Source organism: Chenopodium album, chromosome 18 (assembly GCF_948465745.1).
Source record: "Chenopodium album chromosome 18, dcCheAlbu1.1, whole genome shotgun sequence".
Taxonomy (NCBI): Eukaryota; Viridiplantae; Streptophyta; class Magnoliopsida; order Caryophyllales; family Amaranthaceae; genus Chenopodium; species Chenopodium album.
Genome location: NC_137851.1, coordinates 45,702,380 through 45,721,493, shown reverse-complemented (window position 1 = coordinate 45,721,493; position 19,114 = coordinate 45,702,380). Strand labels below are relative to the sequence as shown.

At 32.2% G+C, this 19,114-nt stretch overlaps 1 protein-coding gene across 1 annotated transcript; it reads right to left on the bottom strand.

The window, feature by feature from the left end:
* Positions 1 to 17,160: 17,160 nt before the first annotated feature.
* On the bottom strand, positions 17,161 to 18,105 carry LOC145592217 (uncharacterized). Its single transcript, XM_081648676.1, has 2 exons — positions 17,706 to 18,105; positions 17,161 to 17,648 (listed from the first exon to the last, which is right to left on the bottom strand). The coding sequence occupies exons 1-2, from the start codon at positions 18,103 to 18,105 to the stop codon at positions 17,161 to 17,163; spliced, it is 888 nt and encodes a 295-aa protein (XP_081504802.1).
* Positions 18,106 to 19,114: the final 1,009 nt, after the last annotated feature.

Here is a 19,114-nt window from a genome sequence, read left to right as displayed (position 1 = left end):
GAAATATTTACTAATACTAAATTTTCCGATACTAAAGATCATTTTTCTAGTAGTGATCCTTTTCTTGTCCGATTTTTGCAAAACCACTCCGAAAGCGTCCAAATAGTTATAGAAATTACCCGAAATATTAAGAAAACACAAACGAAGCGTAATAGAGCACAAAATGGATAACTTATGCAATCGCGACCTAAAAAGCGACAAAAGACCTAAAAAGCAACTATAAAATTAGCATAAACGTGCCTATAAAACCTATAGAAATGTAATTCATCAAACCCCTACAAAAAATTCTGAACCCCAACCACAAATCACTGAACACCCTACAAGAAATTCTGAACCCCAACCACAAACCACTGTACACTTTATAAAAACCTCTGAACCCCCTACAAAAACTTCTGAACCCTAACCATAAACCACTGAACACCCTACAAAAGCTTCTGAACCCCCTACAAAAACTTCTGAACCCCAACTACAAACCACTGAACACCCTTCAAAAACATTTTAACCACATTTAAAAACCTTTGAACCCCAAGAACAAACCATTGAACACCTTCCAAAACCTTTGAATCCCCTACAAAAACTTCTAAACCCCAACCACAAACCACTGAACACCCTACAAAAACTTCTGAACCCCAACCACGAACCACTGAACACCTTACCAAAACCTCCGAACCCCCTACAAAAAATTCTGAACCCCAACCACAAACCACTAAACACCCTACAAAAAATTCTGAACCCCAACCACAAACCACTGAACACCCTACAAAAAGTTCCGAACCCCAACCACAAACCATTGAACACCCTACAAAAACCTCTAAACCCCCTACAAAAATTTCTGAACCCCAATCATAAACTACTGAACACCCTACAAAAATTTCTGAATACCCTACAAAAACTTCTGAACCCCAACCACAAACCACTGAACACTGCACCCTTCAAAACTTCTGCACCTGAAGACACTCCTCGGAATTCTGCTCAGCCTTCAGACTTTCCTTATAAACAACTTCATACGTTCTAATTGCAATAAATAAACACAATTCATAATAACCATTACTAGAGTTCAAAAATAAAACAACAAAGTTTTATATAGGAAAAAAATTTCCATAATTAAGTTTACAATTATTTTTTAAAAAGCATATATACATACTCAGAGAATTATGTAAAATAGAAAGGTTCATTAAAGTAACCTAAATGTTCATAAAAATAGAAACTGTGTTCATAATATGATACTGCTAATAACAATTTTGATAATAAATACAATGAAAAGTGCGTTACTCGAATTATATGAACAAAATGTTCAAAAACATGATATAAACAAATTATATTCATAAAATACAAATTAAAGCACCAATTCAACAATTAAATTATAAATGAAACTGAAATCATCAAAAAAAATAAGCAATTAAAATCAAAATTCAAATTGAACATACTTTCAGCAGCTTAATTAACATTAAATCTCAAATTATTCAATAATTAATAAATAACAACTAAAATATATGAATATCTTTCAAATTGATCACATAAATTCTGTAGTAAGTAATCATATGAACCGAATGTTCAGAATCATATTAAACGAATTCTAACTGAATTGTTCAATAGTTTAATCAACAAATGATCAAATTCATCATAAATTAATAAAAAACAATGAGAAATCAAAATCTCATCACAAATTTCAGCAGCTTAATTAAAATTAATCAATCATTTGATCAATTCATCTATTAATCAATTGAGTTATATGAAATTATAACTAATTAAACCTAAAAATTATACGATCAGTTCAAATCAACAATCACTCAAAACAATATTAGAATCAATAGCAAAATGAAAAATAACTAGCATCAACAACAAAAAAAGCTAATTAGCGATAATTATCAAATAAAATAAGAAATCTAACCTGCAGTGTCGAGAACCTCATGTACATAAATTAAATCCATTGCGATGAACAATAGTGATGAACAAATTCAATAAAAAAACAGAGGAATCAACAATGGAGAAAATCGAGGAGAGGGAAATTATGTATGATGATTAAAAAATAAGAAAAGTTTAAAAAAGAAGAGAATCGAAGAGAAGGAATTGAGAAATTAGGAAATAATTTAAAGAGGAAAGGATGTACGAAATACAAGAAGAAAAAGATTGAGAATTTGAAAGAAGAAAACTACAGTTAGCAAACACGTGGCGTTAATCTAAAGGTGGACCGCATAGTTTAAGGTGCACCATGGTGCATCTTATAATTTGCCTATGGGCAATGACTCCATGAGGACCAATAATGAGCTTCTTTCTTTTGTTCAATCCATCACCTTTTATGCTTTGGACTATTTTGACTAGCCCAAAGATCATTAATCACGTCTAGGATGAACTTATTATCTCCATAATATATCTAGTAATTGCACTTGAAGAAGACATAAAAACCTTCAATTCAAGAGAGCTCAAATAGAGCTGTAGTTCTAGATCTGATGGTCAAAAGGCTAAAATTGTCTATATGATGAACCAAGATTAAATTTAAGGTGGACATTCAAATTTTAAGAGTTAAAATAACTACAATCAAACTTGTGTATAATTGTTGTAAAAAAAAAATTAAAAAATAAAATAAAATGAACACACAGTACTTTAAATTTAAACAAACTTTGCATCAAATGAACATTTTGTACACTAAAAATGAACATTTTGTACACTAAAAATGAACATTTAGTACATAAATAATGAACATATTTTAACGATTTATTTATCTTTATTTTACGTTAATAATTATATACAATGAATTTGAACGTATATGAATATATGAAAATCATGTTCTTTTTTAATATATTAAATGTTCAATTTTCTTAACGTGTTCACTTTTTTACGTGTTTATTCTTCTTATACTAAATGTTCATTTCATTTAATGTGTTCATATATTTTTATGAAATATTCATTATATTAGGTATAGTCCAACTATTCCATTATTGTATGATAAATGTTCATTTTTAATATACTAATGTTCCTAGTATAATTTTTTAACGTGTTCACCTTTTATTACTAAATGTTCATTTATTTAACGTGTTCATTTTTTTTCATGTTCATATATATGTATGTAACTAAATGTTCGTTTTTAAGGTTATAGTCTAGCAATTTTATGATTATATGATAATCATGTTCATTTTTAGTATATACTAAATAATCATGTTCACTTTTTAGTACTAAATGTTCTTTTTGTTTTACATTTTTATTTATTTATTACTAAATGTTCATTTTTTTTACGTGTTCATATAAATATATATATATATATATATATATATATATATATATATATATATATATATATATATATATTTACTTAATGTTCATTTTACAGAGTGTGATGCTTGCACTAGGGAGCAACTATTATTGTTGGGAGGCAGAGATTAGATGGGTCTTGGGTGGGGATTAAGTGGGAGTGGATATCCAAGTGTTGGGGGGGGGGAGCGGAGATGATTTTGGAATTAAACTCATCGGGGCAGGAATAGGGATGAATTTTGGGTCCGTCGCGGGGATGGGGATGAGTATGTTAGGTGGGGATAGGGATGGGAAAACTAACATAAAATCCGCTCCTTCCATTGACATCCCTATTTGCATGTGTGTGCCAGTTAAAGTATTGTGATTATTATGAAACGATGGGTGTAATTACTTTTTTTCTTTATATTCTTAAATTGTACTCCCTTCATTCATAATAATCTCAATATTTTCCTTTTTCATTCATTTCTTAATAATTGTAAGTTTTTAAAATTTGGTAAAGTACCACTAATATCTGTTTCATATTATGTGCAACATTTATTAAAAACAGATGATACATATTATGTGTTTTTTTAAGTCGACATCTTTCTCTATTTATCTCCTCATAACATGCATCTCTATATTTCTCTCTCAATTTAACACTCAAACAAATTTTGCCTCGAAATTCTTGTCAAGGCATTTGTTGCACATGATATGAAACGAAGATACTCCGTAGTATTTTATTATCTCTCTTTACCAAATCCACTTACACTACTTTTTATTATTATTATTTATATCTTTTACTAACAATTGAATCTGTAGTATATTTCCACTAAATATACTTAATATTATAAAAATTCTATGAATGCTATGGGTTTCTGGTTATGTTTCTAGGATTTACCTAAATAACAAGATCAACTATAGAAACGTAATTGAAACTCCTTAAGAACACTTAATAAAGAACAATGAAATAGAATAAGAAAGTTCGAAAGAAGAATTTCAAGTTAAGTTTAAATGGAGGCAATGAATAGTTAAATTGTTTAAACTTTAATTTTTAGCTAAGAGTCACCATTTCCTAAACTTAATTAATTAATATAGTTTGATTTTGTAATGAATAGTCATAACGATTATCTCCCTTAATTATTCGTTGAAAAATATCGGTTGCACACCCGCCCAATCAAAGTAAGCTCACTCCGTCAGGCGAATAAATTAACGGAAGTGCAATTAAACTTATATGCTCGATTTGGCTAAGCCCGCCTGATCGGGTGAATTAACTATCAAAAGTGTACGTAATTAGATTCATGCCCTACAAATTTTTCCCTAAACTCTAGTGTATGCAGCTTTCCCTACACCCCCCTTCAAATTAGGTCGTTTCACTGTTGCCAATACCACCTCACACACCCAACAACAATCTGATCTCCACGATTCCACTCACCAATGCAATAAGAGAAATTAAAAGAATTATGAGCACTAATAATAACCATATAATCCAAATATCAAAAGGAAAAGAAAAAAATAAAAATAGAAAAATAGAAAAATAGAAAAAAATAATAAATAAAAAAAAATTGCATTTTCATAAATCCGTAAAATATTGCAGAAGGATACCTAGATCAAGCAAAAAACGAGGGCAAAAATATCGAACTCTAAATTGAAATAGGAAAATGTATATTCTGGGTTGCAAGGCTATTTATTTGAGAGTCAAGTTTGCAGCTAAGCATGTTTTAGAGGAGATTAATTGTCGAGATCATTCACGCCTTGGAGCTTCGACCGTCAGATTGCAGTGATTTTTTCTTAATAATTAAGGATATTTTAGGCTTAGTTCCTAGTTTTCATTGTACTGTTTGATATTTTGCTAAGAGATGTGGAAATAGTGGGTTAAAATTAGTACTTTAGCTCATCTTCAACCTTTGGAGGTTGGGACTTGGGAGTGGAGTATAGTTGGGATACTATCTTATTAGTATTACTGAGTAATTTAATTGAGTGCCTTTCAGGATTATTTATTAAATATAATAACACAAGTTTCAAATTGAAAATGAACATTTATCACAATGAAAATGAACATATATTCATTAATATGTGAATAACCATATATATTAATAACGTTCTCCATAATAAATATCTACCAAAATGAAACTGGACGTCTATGAATGAACATATAATTATTTGAAAGTGAACATATGTGTCTTACAAAATTAATAAACATTTACAAATTTAAATATGAAATACCGTTGGTAGAAAATGAACATAGTTAAATATAGGAATGAACATAGTTAAATATAGGAATGAACAAGTATTAAAATCTAAATAAAAATATATCAAAAGCCAAATGAATATCTTTCTGTACCAGAACAATAGTTATGAAAGAACATTAGCTAATATCAAAATGAACATTAGTTTCATAAAGTTAAATTTTTAGGTTGGTGCATTATGAAAAGTTTCTATAAAGTTATTCCTTTTTCTATATTTCAGATTTTATTTTTTTATAACTGATTAACTGTTTATTTTTATAAGCGTTATAAATGTTCATTTCTGTAAGCGTAAATGTCCAGTTTCTTTTATAAAGAGTATTGTATTCAAATTATATTTTGAAATGTTACACGTTTTTGTAGAATTTTATTTGTTTCAAATACATCTTATTATTATGTTAATTTATATAAAAAGTTGTCAAAAATTCAATATTAAATAAAATTAAAAATAAATTCATAACATTAACAAAACAAGTTTCTAAAGTGTACATATCCTTCTTACCAATTGAACACCAGCATTTCTCTCTGAAAAAAAAAATGAACATCACCATTTGATAAATTAAGTATAAATAAAAGGAATATAGAATCATATTCTTGTATGGTTGTACCATTTTATAGCCATAAGATGTTCGTTTTGTGTATTTTCATTGATGCATATGTTCGTCTTCAACTTTATAACTTATTATTCTGTGTAATAAGTGACTATTGTTGTTTATTATTTTATTTTTTTAAAAAGTATTAGTAATAATCAATGCACATTATTTACGAAACGTGAATGAATGTCTATCAAAATTGAAATAACAAAATTATCAAAATAAAAAAGAACATATATCACTTTGAATATGAACATTTATTAATACGAAAATTATCAATATCGCAATAGATATACTGCGTACATTAAATGAATTGATCATGTTGTATCCATATGAAAATGAACATTTACCAATATGAAAATGAACATTAATAAATAAATAAAATGCTAATTTATTTTTTCCCCCATTTACGAATTACGACAATTCTTCTTTCCAGATTTAGGAAAGAAAAAGAAACCAGTTATGCTTATGATAAATGTCTATTAGAAAGAGAAATTAAAGTAGTAATAGAGACTAAAAATTTAAGAGAAACAAAAATTGATGGGAAAATCAATCAACGAGATTTGTGTTGATTGAATATTCCATGGAAATGACTAGGTCAAGAATAACTCACACACTTCTAAGTCACGCATTAACACATACGATTATTAATCTCTGCCATCGTCGTCGACGGCGACTTTGAAGTATTCCAGCAATGGAGTTTTGGGAATGCAGAAGTGCAAAACCATGGAGCCATGGTGGTGCGTAGTGTGGGGAGTGTTCAATTGTCAAATCATTACTTGCTAGAAATCTTAATGTTGGTGAGCGATAATTCGATGGTTTTGTGAAGCGTGTCATTTTGATCGAGGCTAAACACATCGTTTAAGAGGGAGTGTAGGTAGAGCTACATACACTAGATTCTAGGGATAAATAATTATTCATGCCCCATTACCCGATCGAAACTTATAACCAGCAAAAAACAAGTTTGGGTTCACGATTAATCGGGCCCAAGGTCAAAGTCCTTGGATTTTGTTAAAATTCGTTCATGCTCCAAATACTCAAACTAATACTCTTGTTCCAAGTTTTACTTCATTTATGACAATGCAGGACTTCTTTTCCAAAATCAAGCTATATAAAATAAGCTAACTTTTTCTATTTTACTAATGTGGGGTCTTCAATATCAAGCTATATAAACTAAACTATATATAAAAAAAATTCTATTCTACCAATGTAATTAAGACTTATTTCCCATTATTAACCCACCTATTATGATAACTACTCTAACACAACCATCTTTTATGGAGTCAATCCTTAGAAATCAACTTAATGCTAAGCATTCCCTTATTTGTCGAACACATGATGTATTGTTGTTTCAAGTTAACTTCTACTAGACATATTGCATACTTTTTATTAATTTCGATAAGTTAGGTTTTAGTCTTGAAAAAATAATTGTCCTATATATCTTTTATATTAATAATATAAAAATTCTATGAATGCTATGGGTTTCTGGTTATGTTTTCAGGATTTACCTAAATAATGAGATCAACTATAGAAACGTAATTGAAACTCCTTGAGAACTATTGAGCCTATTTAAGGTTGTATAGCTTATAGGCCGATGTTACGAACCTTACTCTCTTTAGGTTGTATATATACACTTGTGCATACTCTAATAGAAATACAAAACACTATTCTCTCTATTTCTATTCTTGTCATGGTATTAGAGCCCGGTTGGATTGTGTTGTGATTTGGGTCAGTATTATGGACAACTCACATGTGAGGGGGAGTATTGAGCCCATGAGAAAATCCACATGTGAGTGAAAGTGTTGTCCCACATTGAAAGAGTATAAAAGTGAAGAGGAATATTAGGATGTGTCACTACTACAAAAATAGCATAAGAATCCGTACAAAACATGCCAAAGAAACCAGAAAAGTTATGGTGCCTAGGTAGTAGGTCTCTTAGCCTTAGAGATCACAAAATTTGTCTGGTTTCTTAGATTAATCAAGGAGACCATTTATCACATATAACTAGTTTCTTAGCTAGATTTGAAATCTGATTATTGTTGAGGGAAATGAACCATATATTTTAGATATTCGGTTTCTTAGATGTAGTTAAGGCACCGTATATAAATAATATGTAGTCCCTTAGATTTATATAAGAAACCAACAATGTTGAAAATCCGGTTTCTTTGGTTCTTTGTTTTCATATACGTAATAATTAGAGAAACCATAATATTTATACATCAAATTAAATTTTCTTTTATATTTTTTTATTAAAATATGTATTACGTATTAATACTGTACTATACGTTGGTTAGGGTGAAGCTGTACAAATTGATAACAAATAAAATTGCTTCAACCTACTATACATATGTACCTGTAGACCTGTAGTATTTTATATTAAATAACCACAACAATATCAAATTGGGCTCAATAATTTAATACTTCACTAATTATATTTAATTACACACTGTACATTATGTATCCAACAACAAAAAAAAAAAAAAAAAAAAAAGAAGTTGATTATAAGCCAATAATTCACTAAACATCACTATCCATTTTCTAATAAAAAAATAAAATAAAACAAAATCTAAAATTCTCCAAAGTCTAAACTCTAATCATTGGCCTCCATAAGAAAAAATCCTTGTATCCCAAAATATATTTGATGTTTAAAAATGTGCAATAATCATTCATGATCATCAGCCATACCATCATCACTGACTTCTTTTTGCTTAAAAACATACGTAACCAAAGTGTTTCGTATCTCGTCTACATTTCTTGATGATAAGTAGCGGGAGCTTGGGGAAAGTACTGCAACAGAAATTATATATATTAGAAAAATGTGTAATACCTATACAATTATAGGGATTCAATGGAAAGGGCATGTAACAAGCCCCTTAAATGCGGAGATCACTGTAGTAAAATTAGCACTTGAATGGATAGAAATCATGAACTGGCATAAGTGCATACATCCTTATAACAGACTCCAAGATAGCACTTTAAGAAATTCAACAAGGAGACAACTACAATTAACTAACTTTCTATGCCATAAAATGCGAGAGTGAAGTATAAGACTAGGTACTAAACTATCATGGTTGTTGCAAATAGGGGACTCAACTTTCAGAAGTAGCAAAATGGGTACTAAACTAAGGGATAGTACTTTTCGGAGAGAATATTCTGACTATGTAACCTAGAATAACAGGTTATAACCTGTTAAACCCAAAAAAAAAAACTTAATTAAATAAATAAAATTGAGCAAAATGCCTTTACAAAGCAATACTTAGCATTGGTAAATTGGATATGATGCTTTCTCCACACACAAAAGTTCATTCCTCTTGAGATTTCAAGGATAGCAAGGACAACAAGTGATTTTTTATTAAGTTGATGAGATGTAATATAGAAATTAAACATCCAAGCAAACCCAAATGATTATAAGCATAATAGCACACATAATTTACGTTGTCACAATCTGAAAATTAAACATTGTATGTGTGTAAGTGTGTGTGAGTGTGCTTTCTCCAGCTTGATTTCTTGAACCTAGTATAGCATAACAGAGTTCAATCAGGTGCTATAAACCTGAAATGTTTCATCTTGTATACTTAACTGTAAGGGGGACAAGGCTCAAGAGTACTATAAAAGGCACATGATCTACAAGCTACAATTTAATTATACGAAGAGTCTAGATCCATTGTTTATACATCAAGAACAGCAATGCAACAAAACAAAAACCAACCGATTTTAAAATCATGCCACAATCACTTAACAAAGTCTCATAGAAACAACCATCTAACATCTACACCTTCCTACCACATTCGATCGTAGTCAAAAGAAAACAGAAAGTTCAAATAACAATACCTACAAACAAAACCATGCTTCAACAATCAACAATCAACAATATGAATTAATAGAAATATTAATTCCAATCCTTCAACAACCAACACATTTTTGGAATTTTTATAGAATTATAGCAATGTGGAAACCAAAACAACAAGATTCACACTTACACTAAACAAACTGAATAAAACATGAGGGGAAAAAATATAAAAAAAGGGTGGGAGACATACTACATTTTAATGCAGAGAGAACTTTAACCCGTCAATTATGTTTGCGTATAATGGGTAAAAGTATTGTATTTTATTAAATTAAAGTTACCTTTTCTGGAACTACTTGTTGTCTCCTTGTTATTATCTCTTGCATGTAGCGGCATACATAATATCCACAATCTTTGGTGTCTTGATATTGACGTGGACACTGTTTCATCATTCAATATAGATCATTTGTTCAAATATATAAATCATAATGAATAAAAAATTTTAAGATATGTATCACATACTTGTGGTTTAAGCCACAAAACCTCAGGATTTTTTTTTTTTCATTTTCTTGATATCCTTTCGATGAATAACGCTAAAGCTCACCATTCCGCTACAAAATTTTCACAAAAAATTAAATGGCAATTGATTATAATTATAAAATGTATTTTAATCAAATAATGACATGCACATACGCATTAATGGTTTGTCGAGCAAATTCAGGAATTTCATTTTCGGCTCCGGCTGGATCAAGCCAGAATACAGCTCCACGCCACGGACTTATGACAGCTAACCTCCAATGCCGACTACAAACAATATACGTTAGCATATCCAATGATATACAAAGAAATATATATATAAAACATAACTTACTGATCATGGAATGGAGCAAAGAATATTTGATTAATGTTTTTGCCACCATTGCACCCAAGAACATTACATAAATAGTCAGTTTGAACTCCTCCTTCTGTCAGGGTCAGCGGAGAAATAAAATTAACATCGCAAAAACCATACAACCCTGATATACTCTCCTTCTAACACTCTTCGCTCAAGTACCTTGCATATCAAATGTCGAAATATAAATTATCCAAGTATGTACCACATGAAGATCAACATGTGAGAAAAACTAACAAGGTCAATTATCTTACAACATACCTCATGAAAATCGACATGTGAGATGCCCTTACCTCTCTTTGAAAACACCAATCAAATACATCTTCATAATCAAGCCGAATTACCATCTCGTTGTAGAAAACATTGAACGGGATGTTCAAAATTATGGTCCTATTCCTCTGTCTCAATCCTATAGCTTCTTTCTTAAAAGCTTCCAATAAACCAGAGGTCACCATGGCACGATCTTTATTAGTGATGCTATACGGCTTTTTAGATGAAGCTTGTTTGGATGGCAATCTCGATATAGGGGTATTCTCATTGTCTTTAAGCTGATTATTAACCTTTAAGAATTTTGTACACCACAGTAAATAAATAAATTAGATGTAAACTAGAAATAAAATTAAAGACAAAACAAATTAGATGAGAATTGAAAAACTATTTTTTCAATGGCATTTTGGCACCAATGGAAACCCAGAAATAGCACGATAATGTATTAATTCTGCTTAGTATGTTGTCTGCTTTCGTGAAGGGTTGTAAAGAGTGGGGCTGAGAAAATATTATACGTATCAGATTTAGGAAGAAGATTTAATCATTAATGCAAAAAGGAATATACATATATATACAAAAAAGTGTACCTTTTTCTTTGAGAAAATTAAATGAGTCGGCTAGGGAACAAAACTATCCTTTGCTTGACAGACGAAGGTGAAAAGCTCAGTAGGACATGGAAGTAATGCTGTTGGCACCAGGTCATCAATTATAGAGACTCGATGAGTACCAGGGGCCAAATCAAAAAAGTGATTCTTTACCACTAATGTCGACCCTGATATGTAAACTTGCCCAATTGCAACAATCTGGATTTCTTTGTTATCTTCAATTGCTAAGCAACAGTCATGCATACCCTTAGTCATTTACATAATAATTAATCAATTAGTATGTATATTAGTTAACTACCTCTAAAAAATCGCCAAATAATTGGTAACTTATTTCAAGGAAATACAAGTATGCATCACAACACAGGTTAGATCAATATATCTTACTAGTTTAAATAAAATAAAATAAAATGTTTATAGTAGCTAATGCTATTTTTCATACCTCAGGAAGGTTGCTAATAGGTTGAGTGTCATATGTATCGGGCCAAGGAACACTACAATTTCCATGTTGTGGTGAGTTAGCATTAGTAGTATCGGGCCAAGAAACTTGGTAAGGCTCAAGCTCATGTTCTTGTTCTTCACTATGAGGCCGAGTGTATTCCGTTTCTTGAAAATCTTGAGACCGAGTGTATGGATTTCCTTGAGAAAATATAGAACTTTAGCCACCTTGATTAACACCTCCATGTAGAAGCTTGGTAAAATATCCTGTATCTGGTTCAAATTCGGATGAACTAGTAACTTGGGTAGCATTTTCTTGCTGAGCACAAGTACTATTAGGTTGGTCAGAGCCATTTCCTTGACCAGTGGGAACACTAGATTGGCTACTAACACCGCTGGCCATCAATTGCTTAAACTCCTCTATGTTTTGGCCTGACAACAAATAAGACATTATGACATTATTTTGGTTTTTCAGCATTGCCACCTCTGACCTGACACAATTAAGTTCATTGTGCAATTGGCTACGTGGTGTTGGTTTTGCAAAACCAAAGTACTGCTTCTTTGTTATACCTGATCCAACACCCCTTACATGACCTCCACGCTCCGCCTTTTTTAGTGCTCGGGCCAAAATATCATCACGTCGGTTCTCGAAAACAATTTCTCCTCTCTCTGCTTGACCTTTTAATGCATTCTAATAGCAATGCTAAGAAATCATATCATGTTGGAAGTATAATAACAACACAGATTAATATGAATATAGTACTTATGAAAATTCTTACAATTGCATCAGCTGTCTCTTGATCAATTGGATTCTTAAAAGTATATTTTCCATCTTCGAAATGTGAATGAGCTGGCAACCAAGTCTCGTGTCGAGGCACATGGTCAATATGGATCCCTTTTTTCAAGAATTATTTTGCCTGGAATTACATAAAATAAAAGAAATTACATACAAGTATTAGTTAACATGAATATACATTATTGGAAAAAGTATGCATCACTTTAACTTATACATGGAGAATTATAACGAAACTTACTATCTCATCTCGATAGTATTGGTAACCAAGTGGGCCTCCACGATAGCTTGAATTTTTAAGCTTTGACCTTGCTCGACTACATTCGCTCACCACCTTTGAATAACATTATTCCAAAATTAGAAGTATTTACTAAAAAAATGTACTTTGACATATTCCACATTCACATCTTCACACTTTTAATCCAAACTTGTATCTACTTTAACAATAATAACATTTCAATAATCATGAACTATAAATCTTATATATTGTTAACTTTTGCTAAACGAGTAGACTTCTGGCCTCTTAGCCAATGTAGCAGCAGACAAAGAAGCCAAGGCAACAAATCCAGTATCAAGTAAAGTTCGGCTAGAATTTCTGGATGACAACAGAGTTGGCAAGACCATCTTTCTCTATAGTCTGATTAAAATCAGTTAGTTGCCTGGGAAGAAATCCCATCATCTGCAGCATATAAACTCCTGTTCTAGCTGGCCTTGATGCATCAATGAAGGAATAGATATCTATATAGTGTGATGATAATTGAAATGTGAGACCATATGAGTCCCATTAGTAACCTAAGCTGGATAGAGGTTGATGGTAGTTTATCGTCCACGACTAGGCCCATCACAGGGGGTGGAGCAGATCTGCGAGCAGTTACAGCAGCAGAAGAGTCAGAAGGGGTCGAGTGGCTAGTACCCAACGTTCTTCCAACGCCTAGAATGGAACTTTTTATTTTTGTGGTTTAGGGCAGTTCTCATTCCTCCTCAAGTATCAAAACCCCTATAAAGTACAGTAGACAAACCCTTATCAAGTACAGTAGACTAGCAGAATACCAATAATGTTTATACTTCCCAAAAAATTTCACCACTATTTCTTAATAACAAAACACTAATTGCTAACCAGAATTTTCTTAGATAATCTCCATATAAAATATAAGCTAAACTCAAACTAAGTAGCATAAACATCATAATAAATTCATACCTTGAAGTTATCATCAATACTCATTGTAACAAATTTGTCCCAAATATCTTTAGTGATCCAAGGATATTTCCAATCTGGTGGCTTTTCTCTTAACCTTCCAGTTTTTTTTATGGTATAGCCAATCTCTTCTCAACCAGGTTTTAAAAGCTCTCCACCTATCATCTGCTTGCTGCAAAATATACTCCTTACGCTCTTCTAAGACTATAAAACCTTTCTGCACAATTAATTTTGAATACTCTTACTAACACATTATAAAAACACAATAGTACGTATATAGTTGTTACTAAGTACTAAGTGGATCTTACCTTTATTATGTCATACAAATCATCTAAGAGAGCTCTTGGAACTTTTTTCCATGTTTCATAAGTGATGCATACTCGTTCCCGAACAATTACACCAATATAGCCGGAAAAGGTTAGTCTATGTTCCCCGCATGGCAACTTAGTTATAGGATCCCACTCTAAAGGGATCTTGGTCCCATTTTGAATTGCCTTTCCAACAGCAGCAAGTACTGTACGACCCCTTTCATCTTCACGGCTAAGTCGTTCAACATCAGAATTATCTTCGTCCTCATTACCTTCAGATTGGTGTACCTGCTTTTTCTTTCTTGCCATTAGCCTAGAAGATGCAAAGAGTTAATGAGTTACAAGATTAAAACTAATATAGATAAATATTACATACATGTCACGACTTAAATGAGATTTTACTAAAATTCATTAAACAGAAACTATGTAGCATTTACCAACAAAAAGACTATCATAATTTGTTAAACAAAATTATCATAACACTATAAGGGAGCATAGAAACCTATATTATTTTAAGGGTGTAGTTTTGTAAAATCATGTACTTCACCTTATTTCTTTTTCCGACGACGCTTTCGAGATACACCCTCATCATCACTATCAACCCACATGCCTTCACTATGGTCATCACGCACATATGTTAATGAATCCTCCCCATGATCATCAATGAAATCATCAACTTGAATCACATATGTGGAAAAACCTTCCTCCAACTCAATGTCATCATCGTAGGCGTCATTAATTTCATGCCGGGATCTTGGTTTTATAACAGCAGATCTTTTCTTATTAGCCGGATCAGTCATGTAAAAAACTTGTTTTGCTTGGCTAACTAAGATATAAGGATCTTCCTCAAAACCAAGCTTATCAAAATTAACCAAAGTAAACCCTATATCTTCATATTCAACTCCATTGTTGTTATTAACCCATTTGCATCTAAATATTGGTATTGTAAAGCCATTGTAGTGCATCTCAATGATTTGTTCAATGATACCATAATACCACATTTTACCATAGGTAGGACTATTGTCTTTAGCACTCGCAAAGTGCATAGCTTCCACTTGAACAACTACCCCGCTATTCTGCATAGTACTGATTTTATCTTGCTCCTCAGTGTAGAATGTGTAACCATTATACACATGCAGAATAAAAGGATGTCCTGAAATTGGGTCCTTGAGCTAAACTCTTAATTCGCTCAGAAATGGAATTTGATGGATCTTGAAGCTCACTAATTGCTTGATCTTTTAGCCAGGTGCTAAATGATCTATTATGTTCACTTAATAGTGATTTGTGATTCATCTTACGGTTTTTCTGTTTCAAGAAGGCAATATGGTTCTTAGCATAAGGTGCAACTTCGTCCTCATTGAAAAGAGTATATGTGTGAGCGCGGTGCCACTCTTCATAAGACAAATCACGCTGTTTATGGCCTATGATCCCTTTACCTTCCATTCTTCCGGTGTGTCGAGATATAGGAATCCCAATAACCTTTGCATTTTCTACATATTCACTACCTAGTCCAGTAACATCTTCATAAAAGAGTCGTTCAGCAATACAACCTTCAGGGTGAAAGGCATTCTTAACATATCCCTTATAAGTTTTCATTTGCCTTTCAAAAGGCCATTGACTCCTTGAATGAACCGGCCCACAATATCTAATCTCTCTAACCAAGTGAATGGGTAAATGAATCATAATGTCAAAAAAAGAACGAGGGAAGAACATCTCTAATTGACAAATAATGACAGCAATTTAAGTTTCCCAATGATCTAAGTCTTTTGGGTCAATGACTTTATCATACATCGCATTAAAGAAAGAACACAACCTAATAATCGCATATCGAACATTTTTAGGTAAAATTGAGCGAATAGCTACTGGTAGAAAATGTTGCATCAAATTATGATAATCATGAGACTTTAGCCCCACAAGTTTCAAATTTTCCATTGAAACAAGGTTGCTAATATTTGTGGAAAACCCCTCTAGAACTTTAACTCCAGCTAAACTTTCACAGAAGACTTTTTTCTCTGCTCGTGACAATGAATAAGCTGCAGGAGGCAAATATCTTTTACTTCCATCAACAGCGTGCAATTCACTTCTAATTCCCATTTCCTTCAAGTCATCACGAGCATTGGCACCATCTTTTGTCTTACCTTTGACATTCAACAATGTATTAATTAAGCTATCACACACATTTTTTTCAATATGCATCACATCCAAACAGTGTCTAACAAAAAGGAATTTCCAATAAGGTAAACGCCAAAACTCTGAACATTTCTTGTACCCTTGTTTAGGAAGCTTTGATCTATTTTTCTTCCCAAAGGTTACCTGAATGTCTTTAACCTTTTCAAACACCTCCTCACCACTCAAGACTTTATGACGTCTTCTAAATTCTTGTTTTCCATTAAAAGCTTTTTTTCGCTTGCGGTATTCATGATTAATAGGTAAAAAAGGACGATGATCAAAGTAAACAGTTTTATTTGAAGCTGATAACCATTGCCCTTTCATACCATCCTCACATATTGGACAAGCCGTTTCTCCTTTCACTGTATATCCTGAAAGATTACCATAAGCTGGATAATCTTGAATGGTGCAAAACAACATAGCTCTCAAATTAAAAACTTCATTTCGATTTGCATCAAATACATCTACACCTTTCTCCCATAACATCTTTAAATCATCAACAACGGGTGCTAAATAGACATCAATGTCATTTCCGGGCTGTTTTGGGCCAGAAATTAACAGCGAGAGCATCATGTACTTTCTTTTCATGCACAAAGAAGGAGGCAGGTTATAGTAACCAAAACTACCGGCCATGTACTATAACTGCTACTTAGAACCAAATGGATTCATATCATCCGTAGACAATGCAAGGCGAAGGTTTCGCTTTTCTTTAGCAAACTCGGGAAATTTGGCATTAATAAACCTCCATTGAGGGGAGTCAGCTGGGTGTCTAAGCTTCCCATCTTTTTTTCGTCCTTCAAAATGCCATGTCAATTTTGCTGCATCGCTCGCATTAGAAAAAAGACGTTTAAATCTAGGAATTATTGGAAAATACCACAAAACCTTAGCAGGCACCCCTTCTTTCTCCTTGTATCGTGAAACATTGCACACTAGACAATTTTTTAATGAATCAAGATCATTTCGATATAAAACGCAATCATTAGGGCAAGCATGAATTTTCTCATAGGTTAAGCCCATTGAACACAACATCTTTTTTGCCTCATATGTGCGTCTTGGAAGAACATTATCCTCCGGAAGCATGTCTTTTATTAAATCAAGTATTTCTGTAAAACTATTATCAATCAAACCATGACCTGCCTTTAGGTTATATAGTCTCAATACTGCTGATAATCATGTGTACTTCTTACAACCTGGGTACAAGGGTTTTTCAGAATCACTTAACATCCTCTCAAATGTTGCTGGGTTTTCATCAAATTGATCTTGAGCTACTTGCATCATGTCCGCTAACCTATCACCCTCATTACAATTAAGACCACCATGACTATTATTTTCATTATCACTTGTAGAGGTTCCTTCTTTACTTTCCCCATGCCAAGTCCAAATGGTATATGTTCTATGAAAGGCCGTCTTGCTCAAGTGATTAAGAATTTCATCAGCCGGTCTATACAAAAAGTTATGGCACTTGAAACAAGGACATGGTAACCTAGATTGATCTCCAACATTTTTAATAGCAAAATTAATAAATTCCCTTATTCCAGCTTCATATTGTGGGTCACCCGGCTTAGAGGTAGATATCCAACTTTGATCCATTTCTAAGTTAAAATTTTAAAAGTTAATGGAAGCAACACATCACAGATTTTATACATCAAGGAAAGATCAGGCACACACACATATTACTCTGATGCTTCTCAAATCAATTACACAGGTATGACAAAACAAGAATGAAAAGCAAAGAGATAATTGTCTGACAATAAGGCCTTAAAAGTTACTCTTATATTGACAAGAATACAATAAAACAAGAGCACATAGTCAACCAATTGACCAGGAAACGAATGCATTACACACATAGAGAAAACCTAAATAGAGCTATCAGATACTAGTAGATAAAATCATTGTTTAAACATTCATTTGATAACCAATCTAATAAAATAACAATTAAAACCAACAAATATCATAATAAGACAACATTTTTTTTTCAATCTTTTCCAAATGGAAGAAAAAGTCCATTTTATTTCAATTTTCAATAATGCGTAACTAACAAGTCAAATAGCCACATCTCAAAAGGTTGGCATAAAACAGTAGTATTATCATTTACAAAGAATAGGCTAACTAATTATTGTTGGGGGGGGGGGGGGGGGGCGCTCCTTTAACTGAGAGTCAATCTAAATACATTATCCTAGGAGTTCTTGTCTCCTCATAGATATATCTAATGGAATGTGCACCTGTACAAGTGCTGCTACACAATCACTAGTTAAGAAAAGATGAAGGCATAATAAGAGAAAATAATGAAGAAACAAAGATACTTCTGATTTCTCCTAACATTTCTTATGTTGTTTTTATGTAATTATCCCCTGTTTGGTTGCACGCATAGTAGTACTCTTAAAACGTTACAAGTATAGAGCTAATACTGCGCTTCTTTATATGCCCTTTAGCAAGGCCGTCTCAACTATTTTGAAGGCCCTGTTCTAATTTTAAAATTGGGCCTACAAATTCGTATATTTTTTTTTTAATAATGCACCAAACAAAGTTCCTTATAAAATGAAGCACCAAATAAAAACTCAAATACTTCATACTTTATCTAATAATTCTTGTGCCAAAA

Excerpts from the sequence above, each read along its gene's own strand:
- LOC145592217 (XM_081648676.1), bottom strand. The coding sequence starts at position 18,105 with ATGGATCAAAGTTGGATATCTACCTCTAAGCCGGGTGACCCACAATAT. Across the intron at positions 17,649-17,705 it reads TGAAAAACCCTTGTACCCAG|GTCATGGTTTGATTGATAAT; the intron begins GTTGTAAGAAGT and ends ACCTAAAGGCAG.